Below are 21,541 nucleotides of genomic sequence, written 5' to 3'. Positions count from 1 at the left end.
TCTCCTGTGGGCGGGACTAAGACACGAGGATAGGAGTCGAGGAGGGGATTTAGAGAAATGAGAAAGGGCCATAGAGGACTTATATTATTCTCTGCATATAAAACTCTGGAAATCAGTTAGACTTTTTATTTATCCTGTTGGTTTCATGTTCTGAAAATGCCTGAAAGTCAATGTTTGCTCAAATTGTGAAACAGCGTCTCAGATAAACTTTCGTTTTTTTCCGAGCTGGTTCAGGGGGAGGTCAGTAGTGACTGAGGAGGCTGACCTCTACCCAGCTGCGTGAGGAAGAACTTCCCACTGACTCAGTCAGAGAACACTTTCTTTCCAATTTAATTACACAAGGTGCTCCGTCCTCAGGTCTAATCTCCTGGTTCCCAGCAGCTGCTCTCAAACACTTTTCTATGTGTTCCCGCACCACAAATTAGGAAAATGTCAAAGTAGCAGATGTACGAAATGGCCTGGCGGAGCTCGAGTAAAAGTGAACCAGAGCTGCATTAAAGGCAAATAGAAAAACCAGACTTGGATGTTGTGTTGAGTTACAAAAAGGGGAAGGAAGGAGAGAACAAGACCACAGAGGAAAAGAGAGAAGGAAAGATTTTTGAAAAGCAAGCTGTACGGCGTGGTTTTGAATTCAGCTGTCAGTCTTCTGTCATCTTGGAGTATCTCTTCTTGCTGGTGTCAAAAGAGGTCAATGTACAGTACACGCTTCTTCATGGAGGCGTGTGGCGCAGTGGGCGCAGTGGGTTGTGCGTTAGTGTTCGGATCAGGGGGTCAAACGAACCCCACTGCAGTCAGCATGTCGTTGTGTCCCTGAGACACTTCACCCCAAATTGCTCCTGTGGGGATTGCCCACAGTATTGAGTATGTAAGTGGCTTTGGATAAAAGCGTCTCACAAGTGACATGTAATGTAATGCTTCTAACCTTCTCATATAAAACGTTTCCTCTCATCAAGCCTACATTCAGTCGCCATCAGTCCAGACTTGAAATGCTCACTTTCACTATTCAATATCAAACTGTTCAATATTCATAATAAGATAAGAAGTACTTTACGGATCCCAATTTGGGACATGTTTGCGTTGCAGCAGTATAAAAAGACAAGAACACATTAGAGAAATTGAAAGTCTAGAAATAAACAATCCACAATGTAAACATCTCAAATAGAAATAAAAAATAAAAACAAAAAGTATCTTTTAAATATTTATAGCGTGTTTATCCCATGTTTGGTTTATTATAGTGTATTCCGCAGCTTTGATTCGCATTAAAGACATTTTAAACGTGTGATTTGTTGGTTTTAAATCCCCTTTGATGGGATGGATTTGAAGAAGACGATTGTTGTTTTAAACATATTCTTATTTCTATTCACGCTCTCAAACAAAATGCAGAAAAAGAGAGTTTTTAAAGCTGGTTTTCACATATTTTCTCCTCATATATTGCATTTATTCTTTCCTTAAAACTTGGTGGAAGCATCAAAAAAAGAAAGAAAACGCCTACTGGTTCGAAATAACCCCATTTGAGAGATAAAGCTGTATTCTTACATGTGTTAATAATTCTCTGTATTCACCCTATCCTCTAGGCATGGCAGCGTTGGACAGCAAAGCGTCAGGAAAGATGGGCATGAGAGCCTTGATTTATTACATGACCACCACCTTCATCGCAGTCTTCACCGGGATCATCGTTGTCCTCATCATTCACCCCGGGAAAGGATCCAAAGCGGAGTTTGGAAAGCAGCAAAAGATCGAGCAAGTCAGTCCTGCAGACGCCTTCTTAGATCTGATCAGGTGAGGAAAGATAAGATGTACATTTCTCAAAGTTCTTGAAGTGATTGTTATTTTGTATTGATTGTTGTGCTTTTATTTACTAAATGTGTGCACATGAATAAATGTGTATGCGTATATATATGTATACTTAAGCATATCTCACGACAGGCCGTGGTAGGCTATATGCTCATTATATCACAGCTAAGGGGCGTGGTGCGGGCAGTTTGCTTTTCAGCCCAACGGTATACTGTTTTTCTCAGACGCGGAGGGATACTGACTTGTTGTGAAAAGTAACTTACAATTCTACCCGTGGTATACGCTCATTATATCACGGCTAAGAACCAATCAGATTGCTTGATTTGACTTGTCCGTTTTATAAATCTTTTTATATATCTTTGTTACCGTATTCTGGATTGTGGGAAACAGTATTTCGATCTCTGTCTGTACACACAAACTGAAAGATTGTCAATAAAGTTGACTTTGACTTTGATAAGTTAAGACTTTATTTATCCCGAAGGAAATTGATGAGCCAGAGTTACAAAAATAGAATAAACACAGCAGCACAATAATAAAACTGAGTAATTCAATAACTACAGGAAACAGCTCGTGTGTCAAACCGTGCAGGATGTGTTTTTTGTAGATTGTGTAACTTTTTGTCCCCTCTGTGGGACTAATAAAGGTATTCTGATTCACAGCGTCTGAGTGGACAACATCGTCTCTTAACAACTCTGTTATTTCTCTTTCCAGAAACATGTTTCCTCCAAACCTGGTCCAGGCCTGCACCCAGCAGGTGAGTGTTACGACTGGAGCACACAAAAACTTGATAGGGCCCAAATGCACGACTCCAGACAAAAGATGATTTAAAAAAAAAAGGTTTTTACTTTGGTGATAAGCAAGGTAATCCGTTCTCAAGGTTCAAAAACGATCTGGCAATGAGCACAGGGAACACACAGAATATATACACAAACAAGGAACTCTACAGGTGCAAACAATAAGGGCGGGGCAGGTGATCAGGTCCGTGAGCAAAGTGACAAGGTAGGAGACAAACTAACTGAAAATGAGAAAGGAAATGGCAAAGTAAAACAGGAAATGGCAGACAACGAAAAGGGTAGCAGACATGGACTAAAACTAAACAGAGAAATAATATTAACAGATCTGCCGAGACACAACAGTGAGCTTTACATGGGTGTTGAGGTCTCCGAAAGCCGTGCAGTGTTGATGTCACCCACAAGATAACAGATGTTTAAGAGATCGAGTGTGTAGACATTGTGGCCTCTTACTGACCCCCTACGTTCATGTTTTCAAAGCCTGACCGTCCAGAGCCACTGGTTTGTTTTTAACAGAGAGGGCAAAAGTACACACCTTCTTTACTCAAGCTTTTTGTCTTTTTGTTTATGTATGTCTGTAAGTTGTTGCTAATGTCGGGACCCCTTTGAAAACGAGATGGTGCATCTCAAGGGGTTTATCCCAATGAATAAAATGTCTATATATATAAGAAGAAGTACAGATACTCGTGTTTAAAAATACTCTGGTGAAAGTAGAAGTACTGACTAAACTTCTTCTCAAGTCAAAGTAAAGAGGCTTTGAAATGTACTTCAGTAAAAAGTACCCATAACTAGCAGCTGTTTTAAAGAGTACCTGACCTCCCTTTATATTAATAGAACAATAATGTCATTGTTAGCTAATGAATGTTTCCATGCTGAACAACGGCAACATGACAACGTTTCCATTGGTCCCTCTTCTTTAGAGAAGACCAGGAAATGATGGATACACATATACAGGGAAAAGGGTTTTTTGCACAACAGGTTACCTTTAAGCTAATATGCATACCATTTTATTGAGTTTTAGGGCTTTCATTGTGAAAGGGTATTGTGACCTGGAAGACACCAAACACCAATGTATTTGAGTGCTCTGGAGCGTTTAGTCTTATTTATGGTCTTTCTTAAAGGACATGGATGGATATTCATCAGCTGCAGGAAATACTGACATCTTGTAAGATTTTGCACAATAGGTGACCTTTCATTCTCTCCTTTCTCCAGTTCAAAACCAAGTATGGAAAGCGGGTTGTCACTGTGACGATGATGGTGAACGAAACCCTCTTCAACTCCACCAATGCGACCCAGGAGGTGATTGAGGTCTCCAGAGAGGAAGCGATCCCGGTGCCGGGCCAGGTCAACGGGGTCAACGCTCTCGGGCTGGTGGTCTTTTCCGTGTGCTTTGGTTTGATAATCGGCAACATGAAGGAGCAGGGCCAGGTCCTCAGGGACTTCTTCGACGCCCTGAATGAAGCCATCATGCGCCTGGTGGCCATCATCATGTGGTAAAAGTTTACTGTGAGAGGCAGGAAGTAGTGGAATACAAATACTTCGTTACTGTACTTAAGTACATTTTTCTGGTATTAGTACTTTACTCCACTACTTATTTTTCTGACGACTTTTTACTTTGACTTCTCACATGTTGAACACAAATACCTGTACTTTCTACTTCTTACATGTTGAACACAAATACCTGTACTTTCTACTTCTTACATGTTGAACACAAATACCTTTACTTTCTACTTCTTACATGTTGAACACAAATACCTGTACTTTCTACTTCTCACATTTTGAACACAAATACCTGTACTTTCTACTTCTTACATGTTGAACTCAAATACCTGTACTTTCTACTTCTTACATGTTGAACACAAATACCTGTACTTTCTACTTCTTACATGTTGAACTCAAATACCTGTACTTTCTACTTCTTACATGTTGAACTCAAATACCTGTACTTTCTACTTCTTACATGTTGAACTCAAATACCTGTACTTTCTACTTCTTACATGTTGAACTCAAATACCTGTACCTTCTACTTCTCTCATTTTCCAAACAGGCTGGTTCCTTTAGTCTGAATGTGTGTTTGGTGGCGTGATCATTATTATTTAGAGTCATTGCGTGCCTATTGATTTGAACACGATCCGTGTATCCATCATTTCCTGGTCTTCTCTAAAGAAGAGGGACCAATGGAAACGTTGTCATGTTGCCGTTGGTCACCATGGAAACATTCATTAGCTAACGATGACATTATTGTTCTATTAATATAAAGGGAGATCAGGTACTCTTTAAAACAGCTGCTAGTTATGGGTACTTTTTACTGAAGTACATTTCAAAGCCTCTTTACTTTGACTTGAGTAAAGAAGTTTAGTCAGTACTTCTACTTTCACCAGAGTATTTTTAAACACAAGTATCTGTACTTCCACTTGAGGAAAGGATGTGTGTACTTCTACTTGAGGAAAGGACGTGTGTACTTGTGCCATCTCCGGTGAGAGGTGTTTCCTGTTGAATATAAATGTCACCATCATCTTCCTCGTTCTTCCTCTCTCAGGTACGCTCCTATCGGGATCCTTTTCCTGATCGCAGGAAAGATCGTGGAGATGGATGACCTGACTCAGATGGGCGGCCAGCTGGGCATGTATACCATCACGGTGATAATCGGGTTACTAATCCACGGAGTTCTTATTCTTCCCACTCTCTATTTTGTTATCACTCGGCAAAACCCCTTCACCTTCATCGCTGGCATCGTGCAAGCTCTGGTCACCGCCCTGGGAACGTCCTCCAGGTGAGTCCAACACACCTCTGTTGTAGTAAATGTATCATTAAAGGTGGGGTAGGTAATTCACTTCAGAAACACTTGTTGTTATATTCCATGGAATGCTCTTAACATCCCGATAGCAATGAATATATTAAATGCTTTGACGATAAATACATACAAATATTTAATATGTGGAAGCCTTAGTACTGTAAAAAGCACGACCAATCATCTGAGCCGGCCCGGCTAAAGTAACTGGATGGCCTACCTGCCTGTCAGCCTTCCATCTGGGCACAAACTGATCTCGTGCCCTGATTGGTCATGTGTGCGTTCGTGTGTGATGGAGGAGGGGCTCTGTGAGGAAGTCTGAAGGAAGGGGCAGATTTTTTCCGGTTGTGTATTTTCAAATTCTAGCTCACTCGAGCTGGTTTCTCCATTCTTGCTTTTGAGTGTATAAAGTGTTTTAATTTTCTGTTGTCTGTAGTCAGATCCTGGTAATATCTACTATTACAGAACCTCTGGCCTTTCCAGCCATTCTCCGCATTAACTGACCAGCAAAAACACAGCACAGGAGCTACAGGGAGAGGGATGTTTAAAGCAGGTGCTGATTCATTTTGACCAATCAAACAATCACTGTTAAGCTGTAGAAAAATGCAAAAACACCAACTGAGTGGATTTAAATGAACACATGAAATGCATACACAAAGTTCACAACAAGCTCGAGCAAATAAAGAATCATAGTCACCAGAACGTATCCGTGTATTCACTAAAGACTGTGGATGTGACCTTAAATGACAGTTACAGACTCTTACTGTGCAAACAAACTTATATCCAGTCTGTACATAGCTCATGTTAGCTTTAGCCTGAGGCAACCAGCATGTGACAGAAATACAGAAGCATTAGAGCTGTCGGCACTTACTGACATTTTGGATGCAGCTCGTGAGACAAGTTGCTTTTATCTTAAACAGCGTGGCTTGTTTAGAGTTTGTTTGGTAGCGTGTCTAGAGTAGTTTCTAGCTCAAAGAAGCTCAGTCTAAAGTTAGAAACAGGCCTTTTGTCTTGGCCATAACAAAGAACGTGGAAAGGACACGGTTTAAGGAACGATATGTATTATAATAACTAAACTTAACTAAACAAAAGAGCTACCACAAATGAATGTGTTCATCAGTAGTATCAGTAGTGTAGGTGTGGGTGTGTGAACGTGGTGTGGTGCAAGCTGTTCAATGCCAAACTGAGAGGAAGGGAAACAAAAGCATATAGGTCAGGTAGCTGCTCTCAAACAGATCCTTCCACCGAGAGAGCGAGCAAGACTCTGGCTGTTTCTCAATGTTGAGGACGCTTCCTTGGTAGCACATGTCTTCCGAGTCACTTGCTTCAGAAGCGAGGCAAGAATACTTCCTGGCGTTCGGAAAACGAAGAGTGGAACAGGCGAGCAAGTGTGCAGATGTATGTCATATGAGAGGCCCCGCCTTAAATGGAGCGCTAGTTCCGCCAAAGATTTGGAAATGTTTCCGTGCGCAAAGCATTGTGGGGATTTTAAGACCGCAGAGTCTACACATGTGCAGCCTCGAAATTTCTCGCTACGAAGTACGTCGGGCTCGGTAGAATTCCAAGTATGCTGGACATTGGAACAGTCCTTTCTGCGGCACTCGACGACGTAGTATGCTTGAAATAGTGGCTCTGGAGCAGCCTTCCTTGACATTGAGAAACACCCAAGGTGCATCTCACTTCGGTTAAATGGATTCCTTGCGTCCCTCACTTGCGTCGTTTCCCTGCGTTTAGTCCCTCCCACCAGGGAAGCATGGAGAGACGCAAGGAAACCACGAGAAGCAGGGCCGGAGCGTCACGTGAAGCGACGTCTGTTTGTGATCACGCCGCACAGCTGATTGCCTGGCCGTTTCTCAATCTCGAGGAAACTGGCTTCCAAGCCAATATTTCAAGGATGCTACGTCATCGAGTGCCGCCGAAGGACTGTTCAAATCTCCAGCATACTTGGAATTGCACCGAGGCCGCGTCCTTGGTTTGGGGGTAATTTCGAGGCTGCACATGGGTAGACTTCGCGTCCTTCAAATCCCCACAATCCTTTGCGCACGGACCAATTTCACCAAATCTGTGGCGGAAAATGTAAGGCGGGGCCTCTCATATGACGCACACCTGCACACTTGCTCGCCTGTTCCACTCTTCGTTTTCCGAATGCCAGGAAGGATTCTTGCCTAGCTTCTGAAGGAAGTGACTCGGAAGACATGTGCTACCAAGCAAGCGTACTCAAAATTGAGAAACGGCCCCCATGTGCAGCCTAGACATTTCCCCCAAACCAAGGACGCGGCCTCAGTGAAATTCCAAGTATGCTGGACGTTGGAACGGTCCTGCTGCGCCACTTGATGACGTAGCATCCTTGAAATATTGGCTTGGAAGCCAGTTTCATCGAGATTGAGAAACGGCCATAGAATAAAATGTAAAAATACAAAATAAAAAGTAGTGCAAAAAGTCAATATACGTGTAAATAGAATTTGATATGTTCAAGAACAGAACATGAAATAAAATAATGAACATTAAGACAAAATTAAAAACGGTTTATTGCGTTGATAACTATTTACTATAAAAATACAAGTGATTCTGAGTGTGTTTGTAACCTGTTTCCATTTGTTTTCATGGCTCAGCTCTGCAACCCTGCCTGTCACCTTTAAATGTCTGGAGGAAAACAACAAAATTGACAAGAGAATCACCCGCTTCGTGCTGCCGGTGGGAGCTACGATCAATATGGATGGAACGGCGCTTTATGAGGCGCTGGCGGCCATCTTTATAGCCCAGGTCAACAATGTGGAGATGAACTTTGGTCAGATCCTCACCATCAGGTAGGAGAGTGGAAATGACAGAGGCTGTTATTTCCATTGTATGCTACTGTGTACTTTTACTCCACTACATGTATTTAATCCGTTTAGTTACAGATGTGGATGAATGATGTGAAATATAATCAAGTGTTAAATCAGACTTTAGTTCCACCTGGAGTAAATCCACAAGCTACCCTGCAGTATACAAAGTCATTCAAACTAGCTGCACCTTTACCAGCTTTGAGAACACTTTCATGATCAATCTTTATAAAACATATCATATATATTATTCTGAAATGGACCAATCTGCACAATGACTACTTTTACTGTCTTTCACTATATTTAGATGAGAATACTTTTATACTTTTACTTGAGGAACATTTTGAATGCAGGACTTTTACTGTAACAGAGTATTCCTACACTCTGGTACTTCTACTTTTACTCAAGTACAAGGTCTGAGTACTTCTACTTTTACTCAAGTACAAGATCTTAGTACTTCTACTTTTACTCAAGTACAAGATCTTAGTACTTCTACTTTTACTCAAGAACAAGGTCTGAGTACTTCTACTTTTACTTAAGTACAAGACCTGAGTACTTCTACTTTTACTCAAGTACAAGACCTGAGTACTTCTACTTTTACTCAAGTACAAGATCTTAGTACTTCTACTTTTACTCAAGAACAAGGTCTGAGTACTTCTACTTTTACTTAAGTACAAGACCTGAGTACTTCTACTTTTACTCAAGTACAAGATCTTAGTACTTCTACTTTTACTCAAGTACAAGGTCTGAGTACTTCTACTTTTACTCAAGTACAAGATCTGAGTACTTCTACTTTTACTCAAGTACAAGGTCTGAGTACTTCTACTTTTACTCAAGTACAAGATCTGAGTACTTCTACTTTTACTCAAGTACAAGATCTAAGTACTTCTACTTTTACTCAAGCACAAGATCTGAGTACTTCTACTTTTACTCAAGTACAAGGTCTGAGTAATTCTACTTTTACTCAAGTACAAGACCTTAGTACTTCTACTTTTACTCAAGTACAAGATCTGAGTACTTCTACTTTTACTCAAGTACAAGATCTGAGTACTTCTCCACCTCTGGTTATCAATAAGAGAAATGCAGATATGGAATAGTTTCTCTTCTCTTTAATCCAGTATCACAGCCACTGCGGCCAGCATTGGAGCGGCAGGCATCCCTCAGGCCGGACTGGTCACCATGGTGATTGTTTTGACCTCTGTTGGACTTCCTACTGATGACATCACTCTCATCATTGCGGTCGATTGGTTCTTGTGAGTATCTGTGTGTAACTTTCAATGACATGATGAATGTTTTAAGGTCAGATCCGTCTCTACTACCACCCAGTGACACACTTCTCTCTCTCAGGGGTCTCGTTCCACATCTTCCCTTTTGTATTGAATATTTTTTGCGATGAGTTTTAACATAGAAACATAATTAGGTTTCCCAAATTAATCATTTCAATTAGAATACCCTATCCCAGAAATTACTCATCTAACTGGGGTAATAGGAAAGAAATCGTTCCCTCCTTTAACTAGGATGCACCAAATCTGAACGTCTGTCAAAGCCTTCCAGCAAGAAGACAGAGGGAAGAGCAGCGTTTAATGTTGGAAGTCTCTGTGGTTCTAGGGCAGGATTGTCACTTGAATCAGGGTTCACTTTCAGAAGAAAAGTGCTAGGTGTACAAGGTCAGTGTTCAAATCAATGTACCAGAATAAAACCGTACAGACAGAGCTCTAATTGCAAAGAGTTGTTCCCACAGGTGGGAAGTAGTGGAGTACAAATACTTTGTTACTGTACTTAAGTATATTTTTCTGGTATCAGTACTTTACTGAGTACTTATTTTTCTGACGACTTTTGACTTTGACTTCTTACATGTTGAACTCAAATACCTGTACTTTCTACTTCTTACATTTTGAACACAAATATCTGTACTTTCTACTTCTTACATTTTGAACTCAAATACCTGTAGTTTTTACTTCTTACATGTTGAACCCAAATACCTGAACTTTCTACTTCTTACATGTTGAACACAAATACCTGTTCTTTCTACTTCTTACATGTTGAACCCAAATACCTGAACTTTCTACTTCTCACATGTTGAACTCAAATACCTGTACTTTCTACTTCTTACATGTTGAACACAAATACCTGAACTTTCTACTTCTCACATGTTGAACTCAAATACCTGTACTTTCTACTTCTTACATGTTGAACACAAATACCTGTACTTTCTACTTCTTACATGTTGAACTCAAATACCTGTACTTTCTACTTCTTACATGTTGAACACAAATACCTGTTCTTTCTACTTCTTACATGTTGAACTCAAATACCTGTACTTTCTACTTCTTACATGTTGAACTCAAATACCTGTACTTTCTACTTCTTACATGTTGAACACAAATACCTGTACTTTCTACTTCTCACATTTTCCAAACAGGCTGGTTCCTTTAGTTTGAATGTGTGTTTGGTGGCGTGATCATTATTATTTAGAGTCATTGCGTGCCTATTGATTTGAACACGATCCGTGTATCCATCATTTCCTGGTCTTCTCTAAAGAAGAGGGACCAAGGGAAACGTTGTCATGTTGCCGTTGTTCAGCATGGAAACATTCATTAACTAACAATGACATTATTGTTCTATTAATATAAAGGGAGGTCAGGTACTCTTTGAAACAGCTGCTAGTTATGGGTACTTTTTACTGAAGTACATTTCAAAGTTCTTTACTTTGACTTGAGTAAAGCAGTTTAGTCAGTACTTCTACTTTCACCAGAGTATTTTTAAACACGACTATCTGTACTTCTACTTGAGTAAAGGATGTGTGTACTTTTGCCATCTCTGTGTTCAGGGACCGTCTGCGGACCACCACCAATGTTTTGGGGGATTCGATCGGAGCGGGTATCGTAGAGTTTCTGTCTCGACATGAGCTCCGCAGCAAAGACGTGGAGATGGGGAACTCTGTGCTGGAGGAGAAAGAGAGGAAGAAACCTTACAAGCTCATCTCCCAGGATAGTGATTTTGAAAATGACAAACGTGCTCACAGTGAATCCAACATGTAGGTCACATGGTTCTGTTTGAAGGGACCTGATTGCTAGACGATGTTTCCACCATGACGTTGCTGACATTATTTCACACATTTGTTAACGTTCTTTCATTATCTAGTCCTGCATCACGTTCATTTCTTACATTCCTCTGTCATTACAATTACTTTGACGTTAGTGCTTTCAAATAGGACTGGTAGATTCTGATTTGTATGTTTACTCCTTTAATATTTTATCTTCATATAACATGTAGTGATTGAGGTGAAGGTAGATTTAGATACATGTGACAGATTTAAACACTGCATTAAAATAAGCATTTTGTCACCAGGACATAGCTTAACTTAAATAAAAATGTCTATCTTTATCGTCACAACATAAGTTAATATTGTGGTTTTTATTACAGGTTATAACAAGAAAGTAATGATTGTGTGTGTGTGTGTGTGTGTGTGTGTGTGTGTGTGTGTGTGTGTGTGTGTGTGTGTGTGTGTGTGTGTGCGCGCGTGTGTGTGTCTGAATTTTTTACCAACATCGCTAATTTTCTGTAGATATGACAGTGAATATGTTGCGTGATGTAATGCTTGTTAACGATGGTGATTTCAGTATGAATGTGTGACACGGATATTGAAGTCTCTCTGAGAAAATGGTTACCTATACCTTTTGTTTATTATAATGAAGTTTAGTGAAATAAAATACGAAAATAATTACTGACTGTTTTTCGTTTTTATTTCAAATGTCCGGGATCATTTTTGATAGATTACAAATGCAAACAATATTTCCTGAATACTTGCTTTCTTTTCTGAACAAAATATCATGTATGGTCTCTGAAGGAGAAGGGAATATGATTCTCCTCCGAAGGACTACAAGGCTCACATTATACATTTGGATTGATACTGACCTGCCAGCTTGACAACGTTAGAATAAGCAAATTATTGAAAGTTAAGGGAATTTATATTGTTTAAAGTTCTTTAGGAAAATAAATAAAAATACATACATTTTTGTAGCTGTTTAGAGAGATACGGATAGACGGGTAGATAGAAAGAATAATGTACGATGTTTCATAAAGTGTATTCCTAGGTTCATTGTGTAAATGACCGTGGATCCGGGAGATGGCGACAGGGCAACAGGTGTATGTTCAGCCTGTAATATCCTAGAAGAAGAGTAGTCCTCTCTGCTTACATACATATACATTATTATGCTAAAATCCACAACCTCACAGTTGTCATGAAGGAGTTATCTAACCATACAGTGAATATGGTGTTTTGAACCACGATGGAAACATGTTTATTTCCGCTTTAAAGTCGGGCATTTTAACATCGGGGCTCTACAGAAATTGCTCCCTTCTGCAGCCTCCCCCTACCGTCCACTATATGAACTGCAGTGTGTGGCACTTCCGGATTGGCTTCACCGCTGTGCAGCGCTGCCGTTGGGTGTAAAGCCTGTTGCTCCTCCTCACTTTACATAGGATATATATCACACAGTAAGGACTTCCCATTGCTCTTAAAAATCACATTTCCTTGCTTTCTTCTCCCTTCGCGACAACATTATATATTAAGCCAACATTATTAGACAGAACTTAATGTGGCAAGAACTTCAAATCTTACATTTAGATTTTTGAAAAGGGATTTTAGCGTTTCTCCATGCATCCCTGGTGGGAGGGACTTTAAACCGCAAGGAAAAGACGTAAATAAGGGACGGAAAGGATGGAAATTAAGGGAAGTGATATTACGCAGCTAGTGCATGGTGCAGAAAACATGTCCTCCTCTCAGAGAAAAGACCTGGGCCGTGCACTGTGCATCATAACCGGGGCCTCAAGGGGCTTTGGTCGGACTGTAGCGAGAGAGTTGTCCCGGTTAGTGAAGCCGGGATCGGTGCTCATTCTCACGGCTCGCTCGGAGGAAAACCTGCGGTCTCTGGAGGTCGAGCTGGCCGGGTCAGAGGCAGGTAAATCCGGCCTTTTGGTGCAGTGTGTACCGGCAGACCTGGCTCAGATGGCGGGGCTGCAGAGCGTCGTTTCAGCTTCGAGGGCAGCTTTCTCTGAACACATAGATCACGTGATACTGGTCAACAACGCTGGTAAGAACCATCTAATTACCATTAATCGCCTGATAAATGACCCAAAACCAGAGGTGGGAGAACGGAGAAGTACTCAGATCTTGTAATTGAGTAAAAGTAGAAGTAGCATACTCAGATCTTGTACTTGAGTAAAAGGAGAAGCACTCAGATCTTGTAAACATTAACCCACACACTGTAACCTGTTAATAGTAACCAGGACTGTTCAAGCATAACAAGTGCACTGTTTTTAAGACTTTAACCTGCACTCTCATCTGCACACTTTTGTAAATATATTTAACATGTTCATACAAATGCACAACTTTTTACTGTGATGTGTTATTTTAATTTGTATTCTATTTGTATTTTCCCCCGTATGAATCCTGTTTTTCATTCTGACCCGTTGCTGCTATTAATGCCTGAATTTCCCCAAGGGGATAAATAAAGTTTCATCTTATCTTATCTTTCATAGCCTATATCCTTTATTAAACCAGGTAAAAGTCTCATTGAGATTTAAAATCTCATTTTCAAGAGCGACCTGGCCAAGAGGGCCGCATGAACAAAGTTACATCAGATAAAACACAGACAATACAGGCAGACGAATACAGCTGTAAAACACAAAACATGAAATGGCACATTAACCAGTCAATATGCAAATGAAATAAACCGTTATGAAACATTAAAAACTGACACAATTTAAAACGACGTCAATTATGGGATTTATGAGCAATCACATCGACCAATGGTTTCTTGTTCTCTGTTCTTTAAGACTTAAATTCCCCCAAAGTGATCAAATCTGACAGTTTCTGCTCCTTCTGTGTATTATTCCAAGCAGAAGGTGCAGCATATTTAAAAGCTTTTTTTACCTAGTTCTGTTCTCACTTTAGGAACCAGCATCTGAATAACATCTTATCTTAACCCTCTCTCTCTCTCTCTCTCTCTCTCTCTCTCTCTCTCTCTCTCTCTCTCTCTCTCTCTCTCTCTCTCTCTCTCTCTCTCTCTCTCGCCAGCCTCTCTAGGGGATGTGTCTCGTTTCACCAGCAGCTTCACAGATATGGCCGAGGTTGACTCCTACCTGTCCCTGAATGTGACTTCCTGTTTGTGTCTGACGGCCCGCCTCCTTCAGGCTCTCCCCCCCCGATCAGGGCTCTGTCGCTCCGTCGTCAACATCACCTCGCTGTGCGCCCTGCAGCCTTTCAAATCCTGGGCGCTTTATTGCACTGGAAAGGCAGCTCGGGAGATGATGTTCAAGGTGCTGGCAGCGGAGGAGCCAGACCTCCGGGTGCTGAGCTACGCCCCAGGTAAGGAGGGGGGGCAACAGTACACACGTCCTTTACTCAAGTAGAAGTACAGATACTCGTGTTTACAAATACTCTGGTGAAAGTAGAAGGACTGACTAAACTTCTTTACTCAAGTCAAAGTAAAGAGGCTTTGAAATGTACTTCAGTAAAAAGTACCCATAACTAGCAGCTGTTTTAAAGAGTACCTGACCTCCCTTTATATTAATAGAACAATAATGTCATTGTTAGCTAATGAATGTTTCCATGCTGAACAACGGCAACATGACAACGTTTTCATTGGTCGCTCTTCTTTAGAGAAGACCAGGAAATGATGGATACACGGATCGTGTTCAAATCAATAGGCACGCAATGACTCTAAATAATAATGATCACGCCACCAAACACACATTCAGACTAAAGGAACCAGCCTGTTTGGGAAATGAGAGAAGTAGAAAGTACAGGTATTTGAGTTCAACATGTAAGAAGTAGAAAGTACAGGTATTTGAGTTCAACATGTAAGAAGTAGAAAGTACAGGTATTTGAGTTCAACATGTAAGAAGTAGAAAGTACAAGTATTTGAGTTCAACATGTAAGAAGTAGAAAGTACAGGTATTTGGGTTCAACATGTAAGAAGTAGAAAGTACAGGTATTTGTGTTCAACATGTAAGAAGTAGAAAGTACAGGTATTTGTGTTCAACATGTAAGAAGTAGAAAGTACAGGTATTTGGGTTCAACATGTAAGAAGTAGAAAGTACAGGTATTTGAGTTCAACATGTAAGAAGTAGAAAGTACAGGTATTTGTGTTCAACATGTAAGAAGTAGAAAGTACAGGTATTTGAGTTCAACATGTAAGAAGTAGAAAGTACAGGTATTTGAGTTCAACATGTAAGAAGTAGAAAGTACAGGTATTTGGGTTCAACATGTAAGAAGTAGAAAGTACAGGTATTTGAGTTCAACATGTAAGAAGTAGAAAGTACAGGTATTTGAGTTCAACATGTAAGAAGTAGAAAGTACAGGTATTTGAGTTCAACATGTAAGAAGTAGAAAGTACAGGTATTTGGGTTCAACATGTAAGAAGTAGAAAGTACAGGTATTTGTGTTCAACATGTAAGAAGTAGAAAGTACAGGTATTTGTGTTCAACATGTAAGAAGTAGAAAGTACAGGTATTTGAGTTCAACATGTAAGAAGTAGAAAGTACAGGTATTTGTGTTCAACATGTAAGAAGTAGAAAGTACAGGTATTTGTGTTCAACATGTAAGAAGTAGAAAGTACAGGTATTTGAGTTCAACATGTAAGAAGTAGAAAGTACAGGTATTTGTGTTCAACATGTAAGAAGTAGAAAGTACAGGTATTTGTGTTCAACATGTAAGAAGTAGAAAGTAAAAAGTCGTAAAAAAAATACGTAGAGGAGGAAAGTACTGATACCAGAAACATGTACTAAAGGTGGGGTAGGTAATTTTGGAGAAACCAGCTCGAGTGCGATAGAATTTGAAAATACAAAGCCGGAGAAAAAATCTGCCCCTTCCTTCAGCCTTCCTCACAGAGCCCCTCCTCCAACACACACGAACGCGCACATGACCAATGAGGGCACGAGATAAGTGTGTGCACAGATGGAAGGCTGACAGGCAGGTAGGCCATCCAGTTACTTTAGCCGGGCCGGTCGTGCTTTTTACAGCACTAAGGCTTCCACAGATGACTTTTTTTATTTATTTTTTGTCAAAGCACTTCAGATATTCATTGCTATCTGGATGTTAAGAGCATTCCATGGAATATAACAAGTGTATCTCGAGCCGGTTTCTCAAACTTACCTACCCCATCTTTAAGTTAGTAATGAAGTATGTGTTCTCCACTACTTCCCACCTCTGGTGCATATGACAATAAAACCATTGAATCTTCACAAACATAATTGATCTCCTCTCCTCTCCTCCCCTCTCCTCTCCTCTCCTCCCCTCTCCTCTCCTCTCCCTCTCTCCTCTCCCCTCCTCTCCTCCCCTCTCCTCTCCTCTCCCCCCCTCTCCTCTCCTCCCCTCTCCTCTCCCCTCCTCCTCTCCCCCTCTCCTCTCCCCTCCTCTCCTCCCCTCTCCTCTCCCCTCCTCCCCTCCCCTCCCCTCCCCTCCCCTCCCCTCTCCTCTCCTTTGATCTCCTCTCCTCTCCTCTCCTTTGATCTCCTCTCCTCTCCACTGCTCTCCTCTCTCCTCCTCTCCTCTCCACTCCTCTCCTCTCTCCTCCTCTCCTCCCCTCCTCCTCCCCTCCTCTCCTCTCCTCCCCTCTCCTCCCCTCCCCTCTCCTCTCCTCCCCTCCTCCTCTCCTCCCCTCTCCTCTCCTCTCCCAGGCCCTCTGGACACAGAGATGCAGTCGGTGGCCAGATCCAGCACAGCTGATCCAGACCTCAAGAAAACCTTCTCAGACATGTTCTCTTCCGGCCAGCTGCTGACCTGCGAGGCTTCCTGTGCCAAACTGATGAAGCTGCTGCTGGAGGACAGCTTCACATCTGGAGCGCACATCGATGTCTTCGACCTGTAGACACAGCACTTACAGCCAATCAGCGTTGGGCCAGATTATTGCTCTGTGTGCCTTGATTTGAATTGAAACTCTTAATGTTGACCTGCCAATTATAGCTCTTGTCTTTCATCTTTTTTTTTTTTAAACTAATGCTGTTGATGTATTGTGATTTTAAAAAGGTGTCTGTTATCATCTGGACAACAGCTGGAAACGAGCTAAAGCTGCTACATTTACTGTTTTTTGTGACAGCTGATTAGTGGACTGTCCACGACACTATAAACAAAATTCTGCATTCATTAATTGGATGACTTCACTCTCAATCTGAACTCTCTTTGTTGTAGATTTCTATTGTTAATCTTTCCAAGTGAAGTCTGAGTTATCAAACTGATATTCATAAAATGCACATTCAAAACATTCCAGTTGAGTTACTTTTTTACTTTTACTTGAGTAACATTTTGAATGCAGGAATTTTACTGTATCAGAGTACTTTTACTCAAGTACAAGATCTGAGTACTTCTACTTTTACTCAAGTACAAGATCTGAGTACTTCTACTTTTACTCAAGTACAATATCTGAGTACTTCTACTTTTACTCAAGAACAAGATCTGAGTACTTCTACTTTTACTCAAGTACAAGATCTGAGTACTTCTACTTTTACTCAAGTACAAGATCTGAGTACTTCTACTTTTACTAAAGTACAAGATCTGAGTACTTCTCCCACCTCTGGCCAAGGCTATAGTGCATTTCAGTCAGACAACTCACGTGTTTCTTAATATGTTTATTAGAAGCAGCTTATAGTTTGAGTTTGGCGTCTAGGCTCGGGCCTCATCACTCCACAGATTTACAAAGAACATTGAGTGATGATTAGATAACTACCCTCCGAGCCTACACGTGGAAGCTGGGGTGGTGGGGTGGTGGGGTGGGGGGGGGGGGGGGGGGCGCGCGCAAGGCGAGCAGCAGCAACATGAAACACAGCAGCAGGAACATGAACGCAGCAGCAGCATAGCGAGGCAGAGCCAGACCTGGCAGCTTAAATAGAGCGTCATGTTTAGGAGAATGTGTTTGGTTGGTTGGAAGAGGGACGAGGTGCGTCACGTGTTCATGTATGATTGGTGCTCGAGTTGACTGCCTGAGCTAGCTCGCAGGCTTCGCCCCATTTGTGATTAATGAGTGAAACATGACCCCCCAGTAAAGCATTTATTCTTCAGGAGGAAGTGCTGGTGCTTAAATCAGGTGCTTCAACAATATTAAGTAATCTCAGACATAAAGCAGACTGTGTGGTGACCACCTATTTATACACTGGGTTCATAATTCAAACTGGGAACTACAGTTGCGGCTATTGTTCCCGCACGGACATGTTATATGTTACTTATATATAGTGTGTGCCCTCTTGGCTCTTTCTCTTGTCGACCCGTGCTGCGACCCGACAACATGTCCTATTCTGTTCTCTATTAAAGTACCCTTTCACATCTCCATTGCACCGCCTCCGACTCCATGTCCTCGGCACTACAACTGTAACTTTAACAGCAATGTTCTTACTCACTCGTTCTGCCCTAAATATGTTCGGGATGATAGAAAAGCCATCTTTACTAGTGATGGGAATTCCGGCTCTTCTTGGTAAGCCGGATCATTTGGCTCAGCTCACCAAGAAGAGCCGGCTCTTTCGGCTCCCAAACGGCTCTTCAGTGTACCACATATTATACCTTTTATAATTAAATCAAATGTAGCCCTGTTTTGATGTGTATAGGCCTATGTGTACACATATATCACTTAAATTAATCAATACATCCTTTATACTGAAGTATTCAAAAGTAAAAATTACATAAATACGTAAATGATTTGCTGTGGCCAAATGTTTTCATTGCATTTACAGACTCTTGTAACTCTCTGATACCACCCCATGAATGCACTGACTTGCTTGTAGAACCACGCTACACAAAACAGATAGCAACACCTATAAAAACGACTTTAAAAAAGGGCCTACTGTATCGACATTTTAAAATTATATTTAAAGAAAAGGCCGATTCTGTGAGCTGCTGCTGACCACGCCCCCCTGCAGGAGAGGGGAGCGTGCTCTGAGATCAGCTGCTGGGCTCTCAGAAGAGGGGGAGAAAAAGAGATCAACCTCCTCCGTGTTTTATTCTTTGAAGTAAGAAGAGAAGTAACGGGGCAGAAACCCTCCTTTTTACGCAGCGGTCCAGACATAGACATCAAACGGCGACACATATTCAGTTGATATTTACTTTGGCATTAGGGCAGGGATATCTAGATACTTTCCAAGGTTTGACATAATGAATTGTGCTACTTTTAAAGCAAGCAACTATGTTTTCAAATCTGTAATCAAAAAAGCTCCTCAAAAACACTATTGAAGCAGTTCCTGCCGTTGCTACGTTAGTTCAAACAGTAACAACGGACTATTTTTCTTTAGCAATCAATAAAATCATCTTCTAAATCCATAAAAGCATTTCAATTAATATTGGGAGTCATGCCGTTACTTTGTTGAGAATGTGGCCATGTAATAAACGGGATAATGTGCACATTGCACATTGCATAATGTGCCTTCATGCCGATCTAGATCCCTCCGCAAAAAAAAAAAAAGAACCGGCTCGTTCGCGGGCGCGAACCGGCTCCCGTCGTTCACTTAAAAGCCGGCTCGTTCGCGACCGATACATCACTAATCTTTACTCGGTGTGAAAATGAAGCGGAAATATCAACTGTGTAGCGTTATCCCCTTTCATTCAATATCCTCAAGAATAGACTGTCAAAAAGGAGAGTAGAAGACACGTCTACAGATACTGGTTCAGACGGTTTATCCTGCTCTGTTTATGGTGTGGCTCTGTTCTCAGGTGATGTCTTAAAGCTGATCCCAGGTCTGTGCCATATTCACGGTCACTATAGTAACTGTGTGAGTTGGTTTAAGGTGCCTTACCTGATATCTGTTTTAGTATATTAATATGATTATGTTTCTAATCGTTTAGTAAACTGTGATTATTGCAGCCGTGGCATTTCAATACTTGGGAGGAAAATCCACGTGTTCAAAATACTCTTCACACGCTCCTCATGTTTACCTCTGACTGTTATCCAAGCTGGTTGTGTAAACGTAACATGCTTTATTACAGAAATGTGATACTTAAATGTTTCAGTTGTGTATTTTTTGTACATGGCATTTCATTCACCAGTAGTTTTACAATCTTACCTACACAAACATAGTACATATATATATCTATAAAGTCATGATCCATCGCTGAATGGTGTGTACAGAACCTGTAAACACTGATGGAAACTCTTGTATTTGCTGTTGACGTGATGGTGGAGCTAATGAGAGGTCAAAATGATCTGAAGACCTGGGAGCAATGAAAACCCACAGCACATGAAGTGCTGACACACCACAGTGTCTTAACCTGTGCCACGATGAAGATGAAGATGAAGATGTCTGACCAGTAAAACCCTGATAATGTTAATCAATTCAAATCAAACTTTATTTGTATAGCCCAATATCACAAAACACGTTTGTCTCAGTGGGCTTTACAGGTTAAAAAACTAGCAACAACATTGTGTATGATGGAGTGACAGCAAAATGAGAAAACTAAATAAGATACTAAAAAATAAAATAAAATATGAATGGAATGTGTTTACAGCGTGTGACCCCCTCCCAACAAGACCAAAAATAAAAAGCATTACAAATAAATTAAATGTGGCCGACGTATTTTGTTTGGGTGAAAGTCACCCATTGGACCACCCCTCGTGCAAAAGTGTAAATAAAGCAAAGAGACTGAATGTGAGCGGCTCTGTTTCCTCTGACTGACAGATACAGCTGCCCCCCCCCCCCCCCCCCCTCCCAAATACCATAGGAGGAACCAACCAAAACTAGGGGACGACACCCCCTTAAGTACCTCACTACTTTCAGTACTTAAGTACAATTTTGAGGTACTTGTACTTGAGTATTTATGCTACCGTGTACTTCTACTCCACTACTTATATTTAATACCTTTAGTTACTTCACAGATGTGGATGAATGATGTGAAATCTAATCAAGTGTTAAATCAGACTTTAGTTCCACCTGGAGTAAATCCACCAGCTACCCTGCAGTATACAAAGTCATTCAAACTAGCTGCACCTTTACCAGCTTTGAGAACACTTTCATGATCAATCATTATAAAACATATCATATATATTATTCTGAAATGGACCAATCTGCACAACGACTACTTTTACTGTCGCTACTTTCACTATATTTTGATGAGAATACTTTTCTACTTTTACTTGAGGAACATTTTGAATGCAGGACTTTTACTGTAACAGAGTATTCCTACACTCTGGTACTTCTACTTTTACTCAAGTACAAGATCTGAGTACTTCTACTTTTACTCAAGTACAAGATCTGGGTACTTCTACTTTTACTCAAGTACAAGATCTGATTACTTCTACTTTTACTCAAGTACAAGATCTGAGTACTTCTACTTTTACTCAAGTACAAGACCTGAGTAC

General features: G+C 40.9%; 2 protein-coding genes across 2 annotated transcripts; both read left to right on the top strand.

Annotated features, from left to right (window-relative positions):
* The first annotated feature begins 1,578 nt into the window (after window positions 1–1,578).
* On the top strand, window positions 1,579–11,925 carry LOC307025244 (excitatory amino acid transporter 1-like). The gene is made up of 7 exons (XM_079659886.1): window positions 1,579–1,779; window positions 2,506–2,548; window positions 3,798–4,078; window positions 5,125–5,358; window positions 7,989–8,183; window positions 9,317–9,451; window positions 11,029–11,925. The coding sequence occupies exons 1-7, from the start codon at window positions 1,610–1,612 to the stop codon at window positions 11,237–11,239; spliced, it is 1,269 nt and encodes a 422-aa protein (XP_079516012.1). The 5' UTR covers window positions 1,579–1,609; the 3' UTR covers window positions 11,240–11,925.
* Window positions 11,926–12,649: 724 nt separating this feature from the next.
* On the top strand, window positions 12,650–17,467 carry LOC307025662 (sepiapterin reductase-like). The gene is made up of 3 exons (XM_079660501.1): window positions 12,650–13,294; window positions 14,281–14,571; window positions 16,884–17,467. The coding sequence occupies exons 1-3, from the start codon at window positions 12,922–12,924 to the stop codon at window positions 17,072–17,074; spliced, it is 855 nt and encodes a 284-aa protein (XP_079516627.1). The 5' UTR covers window positions 12,650–12,921; the 3' UTR covers window positions 17,075–17,467.
* Window positions 17,468–21,541: the final 4,074 nt, after the last annotated feature.

The sequence above is a fragment of the Notothenia rossii genome (assembly GCF_949606895.1).
Source record: "Notothenia rossii genome assembly, chromosome: 11".
NCBI classification, from domain to species: domain Eukaryota; kingdom Metazoa; phylum Chordata; class Actinopteri; order Perciformes; family Nototheniidae; genus Notothenia; species Notothenia rossii.
The sequence above is the reverse complement of the archived record's forward strand: the minus strand, read 5'-3'. Positions and strand labels throughout refer to the sequence as shown.